Below are 15,869 nucleotides of genomic sequence, written 5' to 3' on the forward strand. Positions count from 1 at the left end.
AAACAGAAAAAGAGGGGCTAAAAAGTGGGGTGCAGACTTTTGATGGTGAAGAAGCGAGATGACGTGTTATGGGGTGTGCTGATATACATAGTGTGCTGTTGAGTGAAGTGAGGAAGGAGGGAGGGTTCGAAGACAGAGGTTCAGAGATCTGTAGTGTTACAGAAAGAGAAGTGTGCATACAATGTGGCTCAAAAGGAAAGAAGATTCCTGATGATGGGTGAAAATGAAAAGGTTTAGGTTGAAATTATTATTTTAAAAAATGCTTTCATGCGGTTAATGTAGTTAAGCGTGCTTTTAAGTTAGTGATAAACAAAAGAAAAATAAAAGTGGCCCTCTGAATGATTTGAGTTCTGCCCTGCCACCCAAATAACTGGGCAACTACTGAGTCTAGTCACTGTATATCCACTGTTTGTAAAGAAAGTGTTGTGACCATAACTCTGAAGTCTGTTTTGGGCTGTATGTGGTACTTAAGGGAGTGGTTGCATGAGCTTCTTGATGGCCTGCATTTATTTGTTTATTTTATTTCCCACGTTTCCCCAGATTAATTCTCTAATAGCAGGAGGTGCAGACATGTTGATGCCAATTACTATTGGGGATGAGACAAGAACTGCAGTGGGAACAGTGGTGGACTATGCACATTTCAGAATCTATCAGGTATCTTTTCAGTGCCTCGAACTACAAAAACATGTTAAAAATATGTGAACTTTGCTTCTATAATTGACAAAAGAAATCAATTCCAAGTGCCACAGATTGCTCTAGCATCTGTTCTCATTTTCCTTAGAACTCAAATTCATCTTTCCATTGACCTTTTACTTCCATAAAGATTTACAGACATTTTGATCAGACATTGCCTTTGGAAAGAAAATGAATTCACACTTGATTGCAAGGTTCCCTTTAAATTATTATTAGTAGCAATCACCTTATAAGATCAGAGGTTGTGGGTGGTGAAAAGTGATTTTCAGGACCAACCTAATGTGACATGAAGAACATACTTGCCTTTACTGATGGCTTGGGGGATGATAGCAGGCATGGAGGGCGAGTTTAACTGTTTTAGAGTTCCTATTTGCATTAGGAGTACCACTTATTTAGCAGAGCAGTGCTGATGGAAATGGCTACGAGGAAAACAAATGCAACTCAAGCTGCATGTACATTTCTTTCCTATGTGTGAACATGTCTTTTCTCTGTCAACATGTATATATACACACACATCTCTCTCTCTCTGTATGTATATATACACACACATCTCTCCCTCTGTATGTGTGTGTATTTATTTCTCAATATTTATAATTATATAAAAAGTTATATTTGTCTATCTTTATAATTTGCTGTTTCTGAAACTTGCTTCCAAGTTGCATGTATGACTTGTGCAGTGTATTTCACTGCTTATTACTGAGTTATGAGAGTAAGCATATGCTTGTGAAAAGAAGAGCCCCCATAAGTCCTTGCTCCTTTCAAATGACATAGTAAAGTAAGGATAAGAGGAAGTGTTGGATTATTACTTTTTTTTTTTTTGAGTTGGCTGTTGTGTTTCCTGAGCTAGGGAATAGGGCAGGGTTGGCCAGTGTCTGTATTCTTGGGGACCGCTCCATCCACCAGAAAGTGGTCGAAAGGCTGGAAGCCTCTTTTCTTCAACAAACCTGCCTTCTCTGCAAGTAATCTAGACATCACCACTGAGCAATAAGGACACAGCAGTTACAGAGCCCCATGCACTTGGTGATGTCTGGCTGGGGGCTTTTAAGTTCTGTTAAGTGTGTTCCGCTTCCCAAGTGGTATGGAAGTTCCAGGAGCAGAAAATACTCCGAGCTTCAGTTTCTTTGGAAGGAGGGATCACAGGAGACTCCAGGATGCTTTTGTAACACTTGAGATAATTTACAAATAATAGAGTCGTAGAGTTGGAAGGTACCTTGGAGGTCGTCTGGAGCAGTGCTCTGTATGATGCAAATTTAGCATTCCTGACAAATGGCCATCAGGTCTCTCCTCCAGTGAAGGAGAGCCCCCCACCCTCCCAAGGCAGCCTCTTTCACTGTCAGTCTTAAAGGTAAAGAGACCCCTGACCATTAGGTCCAGTAGTGGCCGACTCTGGGGTTGCGGCGCTCATCTCGCTTTATTGGCCGAGGGAGCCGGCGTACAGCTTCCGGGTCATGTGGCCAGCATGACTAAGCCGCTTCTGGCAAACCAGAGCAGTGCATGGAAACACCGTTTACCTTCCCACCGGAACGGTACCTATTTATCTACTTGCACTTTGATGTGCTTTTGAACTGCTAGGTTGGCAGGAGTTGGGACTTAGCAATGGGAGCTCACCCTGTCGCGGGGATTCGAACTGCTGACCTTCTGATCGGCAAGGCCTGGGCTCTGTGGTTTAACCCACAGCGCCACCCGCGTCCCACACTGTCATGCAGCTGCTGGGTGAGCTTGGGCCAGTCACACTTCTTTGAAGTCTCTCAGCCCCACTCACCTCACAGAGTGTTTATTGTGGGGGAGGAAGGGAAAGGAGAATGTTAGCCGCTTTGAGACTCCTTCGGGTAGTGAAAAAGCGGGATATCAAATCCAAACTCTTCTTCTTCTTCAGTCTTACAGGGTGTTCTAGTGCTAATCTTACTGGTGTCATAGTGGTTTTCCTGTGCAACATTCTCGCGCATTCCCTGCAAATATAACAAGGAAGTATATTTTTGGGAAGGTACAGATCTGCTTCCTCGCTGGCATCTTGTGGGTGTTTGTGTTTTGCAGGATAAGAGAATGCTCCATACACCGTACCATGCCCTATCGCCAACGGAGCGGGAAACCTTCACCAGCCGTAAAAAGTTGTTGGAGTACCTCAGTGAACGGCTTCGAGAGTGCGTCACGTCGAGAGAAAAACAGTGGGATAGAGAGGAAATTCGAAGACTCAAATACGGTGAGGCCAAGCGAAACCTTTGGAAGTGTAACAATATTTTTAGGAATCTGCAGTTTGCTTGTAAGCTTTGAGTTTTCACATTCAATCCTCACCCCCCCTTTTTAAAAATCTTTTGACACTGAGACTTGAATGCACTCCAGAATTTGGCACCCCAAGGGTGAACAAGGACATTTAAGCTAAATCAAGAGTAATTTTATTGTACTAAAAAGGAATTGGCATATTTGCTAATGATGTTAAGACAGAATCGATAAACGGCACAATAAGAATAGGTTGAATAATAGAGTTCAAGCATGCCTGAAAACATGTAGTAAACAAGGATGCAGTAAATTTGGGCAGGGAAAGTGGAGGTGGTAGGATCATAGAACTGTAGAGTTTGAAGGGACCCAGTGGGTCATCTAGTCTAACCCCTGAAATGCAAGAATCACAACCAGAGTCCCAAATCTCTGCCAAAATGGCTTCAAAAATGCATCTTTATTCTGTGCAGGTGGGTTGGAGAAAAGGGATTAACATTTTTTGCTTCTTTCTGGTAGGAGACCATGGCTTAGTTATATGGGCATGGGGGAGAAGGGAAGAGTGACAGGCGATCATGTCTTGGTTTAACATTTCCAGGAGTATGATTCTCTTTTGTTTATCTTTAAATTAAATTTACAAGTGATAAGAGAGGACAGCCAATATTTATAGTGAAGAAGATAGCAATCAGTGCCTTTAGTAGGAAGTGTTGCAACTCAGCTTGTCTGAGTGTGCCCTGTCTGAGTTACTGTAATGGATGTTCTCTCCTTGCCACTCCAGGCCAAAGCAGAACTTCCCTTCTCAGGTGCAGGCTGCTATTCTTAGACCCAAAGCTTGATTTCAGGGGTACTTCCTAACATTTCCTGCTGTTGTTGGTGTACTCTCAACACTGTAGGAGCTGCACAGTGGTCATGATCCTTATCCTTTACGCATTTTCTGTTTGGTGGTTTTTCCTGTACTCTTTTTGGCACCTGCTTAAAATATTTTTCTTTACACAAGCCTGTCCAGATAATGCACAAGTTACATGCATTTTCTTTTTAGCTACTGTTTATTTTAATAATCAAATATCCAATAATTTTGGATATTTTAAAATACCTGTTTTAACTGGTTTTTTTAACAATTATATATATTTTAACGAATAAGTGATATATAATTTTGGTAAGGAAATAAATAAGGAAGGAAACAATCGATGAAATGAACTCATTAAATTCCAAGATATTTGAAACATTAGTAATTGTTTTCAAGTGTATACACACTCTGGCTTTAGGTTAAAAATATTTAATATCTCCTTTTGCATGTCTGTTGTTGTGCAGGAAGAAGGAAATCTGGAGCGGGAGCAATGGACGCAGATGCACCCAAGTAAGATCAGCATATAAAAATGTAAATTCACACTGTACATATTAGCTTACAGATGTCTATATGGCACGCTGTCTTGCAATGTTTCTCTCTCCCCATTGGACCCACTTGAATAAGCCTAACCACATTGGCCTGTTCTGTGGCCCTGTACATGTAGTGCTCAGTTAATTTACTATGATTACCTGTTAACAGAGTTTTTCAGGCAACTCCCAAAGTGGTGTGAATCTACCAGTTGGGAGAAAAAACATTTAGTAAACCGGAACCATCGGCATTTGGGCCAGTTGCCTATAGACAGCATGTGTTGAAGAAACAGACAATTCTTCAAGACTTGCAGGTGCTTAATTGAGAGTGTGAGTTTGCAGCAGTGAGTCTAAGATGGTTTTGATAAGAGTAGTACTAGAAATCAAAATGTAAGTAAATAAATTCTCAACGACGCCTTTCTTAGCCACATAATCACTTACTATGTCCATCCCAACAAGGTAACATATAAATATCACGGACGTTGACTTCCACATAATTTCTCTTTTGCAGAGTCTTTAAATATTGCTACCAATGTGGACGATCAGTTGGTGTGAACCTCTCAGTATGCACGCGCTGTTTTGAGATCTACACCTGCAGCAAGACTTGTAAAGTGAAGGCTTGGAATGAGCGTCATAAGAGAGAATGTGTCCTAGGTAGGTTGATTTGTCTGGTTGTGTTCAAAGCAAGGTGGATTCACAACAGTAAAAACAAGAAAGTAGTAACTATAGGAGCATCATAAGATCTGCTATTACCACAAAGAGCCTCACACTTATTCCCAACCTGTGCATGTGGAATTTTGATAAGTGAACTTTGGCATTACATTTTTGTGGGTTTTTCCCCCTAGCTTACTGATTTGGAAACACGATGCATCTCTTTACAAGTTTTTAACCGATACAATTTGTCAATAACTGTAAAGGATAATCAGACTGTACTGTTCCCTTGAGGATCTTCATTACGCACCTGCAACATGGTGCTCTTTCACAGTGTACTTCTAGGGTGTCATAGAACAGTAGATGTTGACTTTGCCAGATAAGTTACTGCAGAATATAGGCTCTGCAGCTCATTCTGAATTGTGTCATGCATAGGAACATAGGAAGCTATCTGATGTTGAAGCAGATTGGTTGATCCATCGTCCACAGACTGGCAGTGGCTCTCCAGGGTCTGTGGCAGAGGTCATTCCCATCCCTACCTGGAGATGCCAGGTATCAAACCTGGCGTCTTCTTCCTACAAAGCAGATGCTGTACTACTGAGCTACAGCCCTTCCCAAAATTGATTGATTGGTTCTGGAATGGAAGGATATCTAATTCTCTTTGAATAGGAGTGAGTTGAAATGCTGCAGAAAATAATCTGGTTTTATTCAAGTAATTTCTTTTCTTCAAAAATCAGCTCATGTACACATCCTTGCAAGAAACAACTCTATATTTGAGAAGGCAAGTGAACAATTGCCTGGAATTGTGAACCTATTATTTGAGACACAATGGGCAAAATACAAAGATCAGCAAGTATGAGTTTTATCTCTGCTATGAAAGAAATACCTGTGTGTGTATGTACAGGTGTGCTGATACTGGATCAAGATCAGAATCCACATTTATTAAAAAAAAAACCCAGTTTTTTGTGCAGGAAAATGTAGGGACCTTCAAGAGAATGTTACGGTGTGTGTTGGAACTGTTGAACTCCCGTTTTCCTGTCCTACTGGAAATAACATGAAGTATTGCCAACTTTGCTGTTAAGAGGGAATTCTTTTATTTCCTATGTTTGATTCAAATGTGACTGAATTGTACTGGATTTTGGAAATTATGGTGTGCAAGAGTCTAGACTAGGACTGAAGAGAGAGACTGATAGTATGCAGAGTGACATGCCATTTTGGCTGAGGCACTGCACAAAAAGTCATGGCTATAGCACATAGGTGGTGAAGACAGATGGCTTTATCATAGCTCAACTCCTGGAACACTTGGACTTGAAAATCAAGTAGAAGACTGGTAAGTGAATGGCCACAAATGGTGGTGAAGACTCATTCATTTGCACTGGAGCAAGAAGAGGATTTCTGCTGCTGCAAAGTGGACCATATATATCTTGTGCAGTGAAGAATGCTAGAAGCAAAGAATTCTATAGATGAATATGATGTGAGTCTAACCATTGTCCCCCCACCCCCCGCCCACAAAGGATACCATTCAGGTCTTTTGGAGTTCCTTTTTTTGTTTACATTTTGCTGATGTGATGAAAAATAAAATCAAATCCTTATTTAGGATTGAAGAGAGGCAATGCAAAGAAGAGACCTGGCCTTTAAGAACTTGTCACAGAAACTTCACATTTGAAAGGAGCAAGAGACTGAACTCGGGATATGTTAATTTTAAACACCAGAAATTCCATGTCTATAGTTAGTAGCAAAGAAAGTCTGAGAAGATACTGACTTCCTCTTGCTCTCTACAGAAAAAATATATGCCATAGACAATATCAATAAAGGCTTCCACATGCTGGACAACACTGTGCATTCTAATACTGCTTTGCTTATGCTAAACTTGTCAGATGGTTGCGGATCTTTTGCCCACAAAGAATTGGATCAAACTTTCATCAGACAGTTTGAAAATCAGGGATGTGATTCATATCAGATTTAGTTACATTTGAAACCATGAGCCTCAGACAAATGCAGTATCAGGCCACTTAACAAAGGAAGCTGGAAAATAAATACTATTTATAAAGTGTTCCATGGGAACATTCACTACAAACACCACCTAGTGTTACTTTTCAGTATAGGGATACAGAATGGGGCTTCCATGGCTGAGCAATTTTTGAACAGAGTTTTTCAGTGAACAGCATTTCCTGCATTGAACCAAGTGGATGATACAGTGAGATCTGTCACACAGAACAGATCACTGATTGGATAGGACGTAAAGTTCCACTTCAGTTCTTCTAGCCAATAGGATGTGGTTTAAGTGAAGATGAATAGATCATTGGTAGTGATTTTTTTAATTGTAGCTGCTGATTTTCATTTGTAGAATTTCCAGTGATCATTGATGTTGATTGCAGAAAACCTGAGGGTACATTCACATGAAAACCATTGAACAGTATTAATTATTAGCAGCATGGGATAGCTATGCTGCTTCCACATTATCTACATGGGTACATTCCCATGTTAAATCAGTCAAGAGGTAACACCCCAGAGTTCTCAATTGGCTTTGGTTTCTAGAGAGGGATGAGTCAGAAACAAACATTTCCACAAACAATTCTGGGGTGGAATTCTGTATTTTTCTTTTGAAGAATATTCTTGCTCCTGCTTCACTTTAACTTCCTTGCAGAGAACACAGCTGGAGTTTAGCTACGTTAAGGTGCATTGAACTGAACTGACTGTTCATGTGAATGTAGTCTTAAGAAAACCATTTATGTAAAGAGAAAACTCTGTCATTTCTGTTTGGCATGCAATGTATCTTGAAGTTATTGCTAAAGTGGAAGCATGTACACTTTAAGAATCTATGTAAATGGAACACAATCTTTTGTTAATTCTATCATTGCAATAAATTAAATCTCACCGTTTATTTTTAACACTGTATAGAAGTTACTTGTAGCTAGCACTTCCACGGAAGGTACAATTCTTTTGAGGCGTTCATAATGTTGTCTTAATGTTGAACATTCTGAAATGTCTTTGCACCTTGTTTTATTGCTGCAAAAGATGCTAACTCTACAGCTGATTTTTGTGAGGAAGAAGAGAGTGCTTTGGAGGGTAAGTAAGCAGTCACTATTAATCTGTTATTTGGTTCTGCTTTTCTTTTCCATGGTCAGTAATTGTAACAATCAGCTGCTGATTTTCTTTTTTGCTAAGATTCTGGGGCTGATTACAGTATTATTGTTGTTTATTGGTTTAATTGCTGCAGCCTAGTTCCTGTTTTTCACTATTTTTTAAAATGGTTGGTACTTTTATTAATTTTTTTATAGTGTAAGCTGCCATGAACATTGCTTGAATAGGTTGGGGCATACATGTATATTGTAAATATGATTTATAATATAAAATATATTATTTCCTTCTTTAGTTGCTTTTTATTGTATATTTTAATATTTTAATTTAAATTAAGGATGTTTATTGCCCCAATGGAATTGTTTTTGTGTATTTTAACTATGTATTGATTTTATAGTTGTAAACTGCTTAGAAGCCATTTTGGCATATAAGCAGTATCTAAATATATAAATAAAATGCCATTATAGCTAAAGTACATTAGAATCCTACAATCCTTCCAGTGTATTTTCTCTCTGTTGCTGCTGTTATTCATGAGCTTGCATGGTCTTCTTTACATGGAATTGGTGGGAATGTGAGTGCGGTCGGGTGAGGGAACTCAGCTTTCTAAATCCATACAACTCTTTAGGTTAGAATGGACAATGCAAATTTCTTTTAAAACTGGATGGGAGGGAAGCTAGATTTTGCTCGATAGCATAAGACAGACAAATGCTGTTACGCTTGAGGGGGAAAAATGAGCTAGGGTGTATGCTTTGTCACGATATACATTTCTAGTAGGGTGATGCCAAATGTTTGCTCGTTTCTGTGGGGGGAGGTATGTGTACAAACAGTGCTTTCAGAGGCAGTAGGTAAATTGCATGAGAAAGAACCCTGCCAGTGAGACCCTTCTCCATTTTTCATGTCCGTTTTGTAGTCGTGGAACTTCTAATCAACTGCTGCTTTAGGTTCATTGTTTTATTTGCCCAGGACTTCATTCTTGTCCACTAGAGGATTTCAGCCAATCAAGAATCACATAATGAACTTGTAAACACAATGTGCTGTGTGACCAGTCAGATTTTGCTATGTGTACTTATTTCTGAGGGCAAACAAAACTGAGAGCAAACCTACTGCTTCCAGGAATTGTCTCCTGGGTGATCCCAGCCAATGGGGAAGATGAGGTTTCCTGAACACTTTTGTTCCTTTACCAGCATTCTCTGAAAGATGGAGGGACACCTTTCAGTAGTGATACAAATGTTTGCAAAAACTCTTTCTTGCTGTTCAGCTCGTGTATCTGTTGCTCCTGCTTTGTCGGTATTGAAAACAGAGAAAACAGTCCAACAAAGATCAGTCAATATGTCGGTGTAGTTGTTAGCAACTGTCAGTTGTTAGGCAAGAACTCATTTTCTGTCCATTGTTAGCACCTCCCTTCCCCACTGCAACACGCCTTTCCTTCCCATTTTCTGAAATTATTTCTAGAAATGAATCCAAGGCAGGAGAAGATGCATGTGTGATGCTGTTTTGCCTTGTGCCCTCTTGTATCCCCCCCCCCAATCCTGTTATTCTAAGCTGCTCAATTTCTGCAAAAGGAAAAGATGCAGATGACTAAATAGATGAACACCTTTATGGATCCTGTCTGCCCTCTTTCTCTGAAACATTTTGCCACCATCGGCAGGAGAGATAGTGACTGAAAGTGGAGAGGAACTCAATACACAATTGTAGCAGGAATTTCACAGAGTAACCTATCTAAAAGCCCACTAGTGGGCAGTGACTAAAAACACATTGAATAATTATTTCAGTTCCACCTTTGGCAATTCACTGCATTCTTGCATGGGTTTGTTATAAAATTAATGTAACATATATGTATCTATACTTTTCTGCCAGTGCGGATAACCAAGTCTGGTCGGATTCAGAAGGGCAAAGTGGCTCCAACCAGAAAGAAGAAGGAAGGCAAAGAGGGAGAGAGTGAAAGAGCCAGACGTAGAAAAGAGGAGGAGGAGAAAAGGAAGAAGAAGCAATTGAAAGATGTGACAAAACAACTGAAAGAGGCAGTGTCAAAACACCCTGAGAAGAGCAGCAGCCATGCAGATCTCCCTTATACTGGGAACTATAGTTACATTTAAACGCTTCTACCTTTTACTGGTACAGCTCAGCTGTAATTTGATGTGAAAAATACTACATAAGGGAGAATGGGGGGGAAAGGACGCTAGAAGATATAATCAAAGGAACTTTGCATTCTTGTGTCAGTACTGAAACCCATTTACATTATTTAAAGTGAGGTTGGGTAACGTGGACGTAGTAGTGAAATATCTGTATCTTTCCAAGGTGAGCGCTTCTATACAAACATAAAACCAAAGTTTTTCACATTTAAAAAATACAAAAATATATAAACAGTTCAAAACACTTTGATTTGGGATGAGCTGGTAGGCAAGAGGGCAAAAAAATCTGCTTGTTTTTCAGCTAGTGCCTTGTCGTTCCAGACATCAAGGGCTTTAGTTTGTTCCTACCTGGTGGCAATAGGACTTTTGCCTGCTAATTGTGTGTACTCAGTGGAAAGTAGTCTTTTCAAAGCAATTTAGGCTTCACAGACCAGGGCCTTTGCCTATGGTAGTCTTTTTGTTCTAAGAACTGGCAGCAGTAGGAAATGTGTGGGATGAAATCTTTTGCACGTGTACAGTTAGTAGGGAGATAAATACAGCTGGTCCAATAAATGGGGAAGCAAACTCAAGTTCCAGTCCTTAATCCAGTGAACATTTACTGATTCAAGCTTTGGGATCTGAGGGAACAAAGTGGAAGAATCTGGCCCAGATTATCTGTTGATGTTAATAGGAGAGTATAGAATTGATCTCAATTCCATTCAGTAGTATTAGCTGAAGTGATTGTTTTGAAATTGTGGACTCTGTTTGAGAGGTACCTCAGCAACTGCATTAGTGATCTGCACTGTTACAGATCCTATTGCAGTCAGTGGAATTTTTTTTAGAGGTGGGCTGGAAGGCTCAGCAGGGGTTAGTGATTGCAACCAGACATGAAAAGGTTAGCCACAGTAGAGGACAGAGTTATTATGCTTACCACTGATTTCACTGATTTGTGGTCCCTATACTACATTGTTAAATGGAAGAATCTGTTGACGTGATTTTTTTGTGTCTGACATAACTGGTTTTAAATATTGCACAATAAAAATAATTCTGAAATACCATTTCCCCCCTTATTTTTGTAGTGAATTTAAATAAAGGACTACAAGGCATGTTTATATCAAATGTTCTATATGCGTGCTGTTTCATGTGAAATAATTGTGTTCTAGCCCATGCTCAACCCAGCGGATTGCTATGATTCAGGCTGCTTCATTTGCTTGATAGCATTCAGACAATTTAAACCCATATATATGTTTATTTAATGGTATTATGGATTGGCAATTCATCCTCATTTAGGATGACAGTTTGCTGGTTGGTTGTTTATTTGTGTATATATTAGTGATGGATATGCAATTTATATAACATGTTGCTGAGGCCTTTGTGGCATGGATTGGCTGGATATAGAGCAGTGTTGGGAGGTCCCAGCTGGGGAACCTTCCAAAGGAAGGAGGCTCAGAGCCAGGGGATTGGTGGTGGGATGGTGATGAGTGGCCAGAGGGAGAAGATGGGGGGGGGGGAGGTGTCAGAAGCTGAAGAGGCAACAGGACTTAGTGAGCAGGAAGAGGCTGGGGCAGAGGGAAGTTCAGACTCAGAGGCAGGAGAGGAGGGGGCCAGGAGACAGAGGGTCTGGCTGCTGAGAAATCAGGAAGTACCCCTTGGTAGCTGTGCTGGGAGCCAGCAGGTTTTGGATGCAGGCATTTTTTCTCTGCAGGAGGCTGTTATGCCCCTGTCTACACCAGATTTATGTGCATAAACCTCTTTCCACGCTTGCATCTCTGCTGCTAGATCTGGGCAACTAAATCCAACACAGACCATCCACATAATGGACTGGGACAGGTGTACAATTTTTCCTCCAGTAGGCACTGTTTATCTAGAAGTGCCTCTCCTCTGGTTCTCTGGACCATTAAGCATGCTTTAACATTTGAACACCAGTCCTAAATACTGTACACTGACTTGGAAAGGAGGGCTGATCAAAACAACAGCTGCTCTGAGAGGGACTACTGAAAAACCATGTGGGAACTCCATGTGTTGGATGTAATGCATAAAAGGCTCTTAACTGTACTCCAGCCCATACATAGGTGGCTGCTGTCCTGGTCACACCATTCTGGATAAAAATACATTTTGGTGTCTGTCGATTACAACATTCAGTTATAGGGAGTTAGAAGGGCATCACATATTGTTGCGCCACAGTAGCTAGGTGGCTCATTGCCTTCAAGTGTTAGCATTAATGGCGCTATCCTAAATACACTTACTAAGGACTAAGGCCCATCAAACTTAGACTTGCTTCTGAGTAAATGCATAGCAATACTAATCAAGATGTAGCTATTTTAACAGTATACAGGTATGGCAGACCATTCTTCATGCTATTATTATCATCAGCAAGTTGACAAATACTTTTTCATGATGCTAGTCTGGCACCTGCTGAAAATCAGTAAAAACAGAACAAATAAAGCAGCATGTTGTTGCAAGGGACATTCATATAGATTTAAGTCTCCAGCCTTTTTTTTATTTTATTTATACAAGGATTCAAAGAACATAGTTCAACAGTGCAAGATAGTTACAGGAACTTGGTAACCAAAAGAAATATATAAATGGCCAAGAATGCCAGTAAGTGAAATAAATCTTAATTTTGCAGATAGAACTGCATTTTTTTTAAAAAAAGCCAAGGTGTACTCTGGATATATTTGTACCATAACTCTCTAACAAGCCCACCAGAAAATTATAGGTTGTTTGTCGTTTGTAAATGATAAATATCAGTGCTCTTAAAGCCTCTATTGACCCTCAGCCCTCCACTGAAAAAGACATTATGGCACAAAAAGAGAGAAAAACCTTGATGGGTTTCTGGCTGACAGCTTTGCAAAGGGCTTGGGGTTTATAAGGTGTTTTTAAACATCAAAACAGAGCAATGTCATTCATTCATTCATATTTTTATATATATGAATGAAACTTTTTAAATCACAAAACTTCAGATCCTAAGAGCATTAGATTTAGCATTTATCAAGAGACCGAGGCTCAAATGACAAATGAGGCTCAAAGGAGTGGCAGACTCATTTATTTAAATACGGGATGGCCCAACTGCGTATAAAAATCAGGATTGAGCAAATGGGCCCTAAAAACTTCCACCCCCTCACGGCCTGCTTCCTTGTAGCATAGCCTCTCTCCCCAATGTCATGTTTTCCTCAATTGGGCTCTCATACGGGAAGTAAAGTTGGCTGGGAGGGAGAAGCTTTGGGGAGGGAAGTGGAGGGCAAGGGTCATCAGTCCCTATTTGCACATTCTTCTTAGAAAAAAATATTTTCACACAGCCAGTTTCTGTTTCAGATGTGAAACAGCAACAGAGTAAACGCACCAGACCCTAGTTCTCTCATAGTTTGAGCCCAGGACTGTGTTGAGTTTACAGCTCTCCAGCAGTTTGGCAGAAGATTTTCATTCAGGGGGGAGGAAATGACAGCTGTTTCATTTTTACCTCAATGTGTATAGCATTTCATTTCTATTTTTTACCAACAGAAGGCTACATATATAATGCTATTTGAATGTGGCACTCCATTTTTTCCCAGGCATTTGAACTTAACGTTCAAAGGAGGCAGGATATTTGCTTTTCATGCCTCATTTGTATTCAGAATTATTAAGAATGGTCTAAACTGAGAACAAAAATAAATATATTAGATGGACGAGATCAATAATGAAAGTGGGGTGGTGTATTGTTCTACTTAACAAGGGACTGAAAGTAATGTGTGCAAAAGCAGGTGTTCTTTGGAGCAACAAATTCGTTCTGGCATCAAGACTTCAGTAGCGTATTTTCAACATTCTGGTGATGTTTTTGGCAGCCTCCAATACCGATTGAAATGATTAGGAAATTAATTTCTCCCAGTGTTGTAGAAAAACAAATAGGACCGGGAATGGGAAAGATAATTCATTTGAATTAATTTGCTTGCATTAATTCATGTGCCACAATACTAGAATGGCTTCCCTGCTAACTCTGCATGTTTTATAACTGATTCTGTAATTCTGCCTTTTTGAATGCTGTCATTAAGAAATGCATTTGTCTTTGATGCAGAAGAGAAATGTTTTCGACATTTATGCAAAGCCCATATATCTATATATTAAATGTAAAAAATATGCTTTCATAATCCCTGTGTCCTAAAAGGAAAGTCATGATATAAGTGAATTAACAGCAAAGATTGTGTCGAAGGCTTCCTATCATTCAACAACATGAATAGGACTGGCCTTTCTATGCTAGATATTTTTGAAAGAGGGGGTGAAAAAAGTTTATGGCTGTACCAAAAGAACCCAAAGCAGAGAACTGTGTCTCAACGGCGAAATACATAGGAGAATCTATTGCTGTAGATATGTGGTTGGACAGCCCCTCTTTCCTCCAACCCCTTCCACCTTGATATCAGACAATACTCCTGGCAAATATGTAGCAACAATCAGGAAATTAGCTGAAGTGAAGCAGTTTTACTAAACAAGGACTAGAGAACATAAGGTTAACTATGCCGATGTGAGATGAAATAAGGTAGCAGCTGGTTGACTTGATGACTCAAACTATGGCTTTGGTCTGCTTTCCATCGGCATAATTGGTGGTACTTTGGGCAGGTTGTAGCCATGGAAATTCCCTGGGGCATTTGATAGTATATAATTGTTCCCTGGGCCAAACAATTAGTCGCCTCCAGGCTTTGCTAACAGGATCAGTAATAACACACAAAGCAGTTTCTTTGCATCATCCCTTTGGTAAAAGTCAACTGTTGTCACTATTAATAACGGGAAATTTTTCAGCCTCAAACTGAAAACAATGCTTCCCAGACAGAAATCTCCCCATGCATATTTCTAGCATAATGTTGCATATTACAATTCTGTATTGCATTTTATCAATTTTGAATGCTACTTTCAAAGGATCATGCAAAACTTGAATCTCACTCTAATTCATTTAGATGTAGGAGAGAAATATTAAGTGGCTTCAACCACTCATTTTAACAGAGGTATTTGCCAATTAAAGTAATTTCGTTCCAAATTCCACCATAATCCCTTTGCTAATCTGGTATACAGGAAGGACCATTTGCCACTTTCTTAATGGAAAATAATGAACTGTTACAGCACCTGGAAGATTTTTAAATTAAAAAAGGTGTATTGTTTTAAACAATTGTAGCACATCTTTGGCTACAGCTAAATAAGAATATGAGATACTTGTGTGTTTTACTGGAGTCAATAAAAATGATGTGGCCTTGAAGGTCATTTGTCCTTTTTACCCATTACCCATATCTGCCAAGATCTGTTGTAGGCTCCTAAGTGTCTCGTTGTGGCAAATTAATGATAAAAAGAGGTAAAGAAAGAAGGCCCCAGCATTCAAAGAAGACCAAAAAAAGAAAGGGGAGGGGGAAAAGACCAGTTCTAGCACTGCCAGGTCATCACAAACAATCAAGAACGTTTTATCTCCCTCATTTTGCCAAGATGAATTAAATATAGTCCACATTTTTGGCAAAGTTAAGACCACAACCACCCACAGTCTCTTTCACGGCCGCACAAATGAGTTACCGCCGCAGGTACTGTGCTGCAACAGCAGCCAGAGAAAGTAATAAAAGAAAGGAAGAAGGCAAAAGTATGTTGCTGCTATTTCCACCAACACCTTGTCCAGACTGCTTAGGCATTGGATGCGTCTCTGGCGGCCTGGTGCTAGCGCTCTTGGACAGTTTTTTGCCACAGATGTCGTCAATGCAACTATCGCCGCTTCCAGAACCACTAATGTCATCACCTAGG

General features: G+C 39.9%; 2 protein-coding genes across 9 annotated transcripts in view; one reads left to right on the forward strand and one right to left on the reverse strand.

Moving 5' to 3' along the window:
• ANKMY1 (ankyrin repeat and MYND domain containing 1) overlaps nucleotides 1–10,275 on the forward strand; it is a 41,718-nt gene extending 31,443 nt beyond the window's left edge. For 7 of the 8 annotated variants that reach the window (XM_053389936.1, XM_053389941.1, XM_053389940.1 and 4 more), the window contains 5 exons: nucleotides 541–654; nucleotides 2,728–2,893; nucleotides 4,216–4,261; nucleotides 4,790–4,932; nucleotides 9,868–10,275. In XM_053389936.1, the coding sequence (XP_053245911.1) occupies nucleotides 541–654; nucleotides 2,728–2,893; nucleotides 4,216–4,261; nucleotides 4,790–4,932; nucleotides 9,868–10,106 (708 nt within the window). In that variant the 3' untranslated portion in view covers nucleotides 10,107–10,275. Of the gene's footprint in view, nucleotides 1–540; nucleotides 655–2,727; nucleotides 2,894–4,215; nucleotides 4,262–4,789; nucleotides 4,933–7,947; nucleotides 8,117–9,867 lie in introns of those variants that run through there. The other variant, XM_053389942.1, reaches the window with a different exon arrangement.
• A 3,892-nt stretch (nucleotides 10,276–14,167) lies between these two features.
• Nucleotides 14,168–15,869, reverse strand: part of GPC1 (glypican 1) — a 193,560-nt gene continuing 191,858 nt past the window's right edge. Inside the window, exon 9 of the mRNA XM_053389945.1 lies at nucleotides 14,168–15,864. Within this exon, the coding sequence (XP_053245920.1) occupies nucleotides 15,644–15,864 (221 nt within the window). The 3' untranslated portion in view covers nucleotides 14,168–15,643. The remainder of the gene's footprint in view (nucleotides 15,865–15,869) is intronic.

The sequence above is a fragment of the Podarcis raffonei genome, chromosome 5, assembly GCF_027172205.1.
Source record: "Podarcis raffonei isolate rPodRaf1 chromosome 5, rPodRaf1.pri, whole genome shotgun sequence".
Classification (NCBI taxonomy): domain Eukaryota; kingdom Metazoa; phylum Chordata; class Lepidosauria; order Squamata; family Lacertidae; genus Podarcis; species Podarcis raffonei.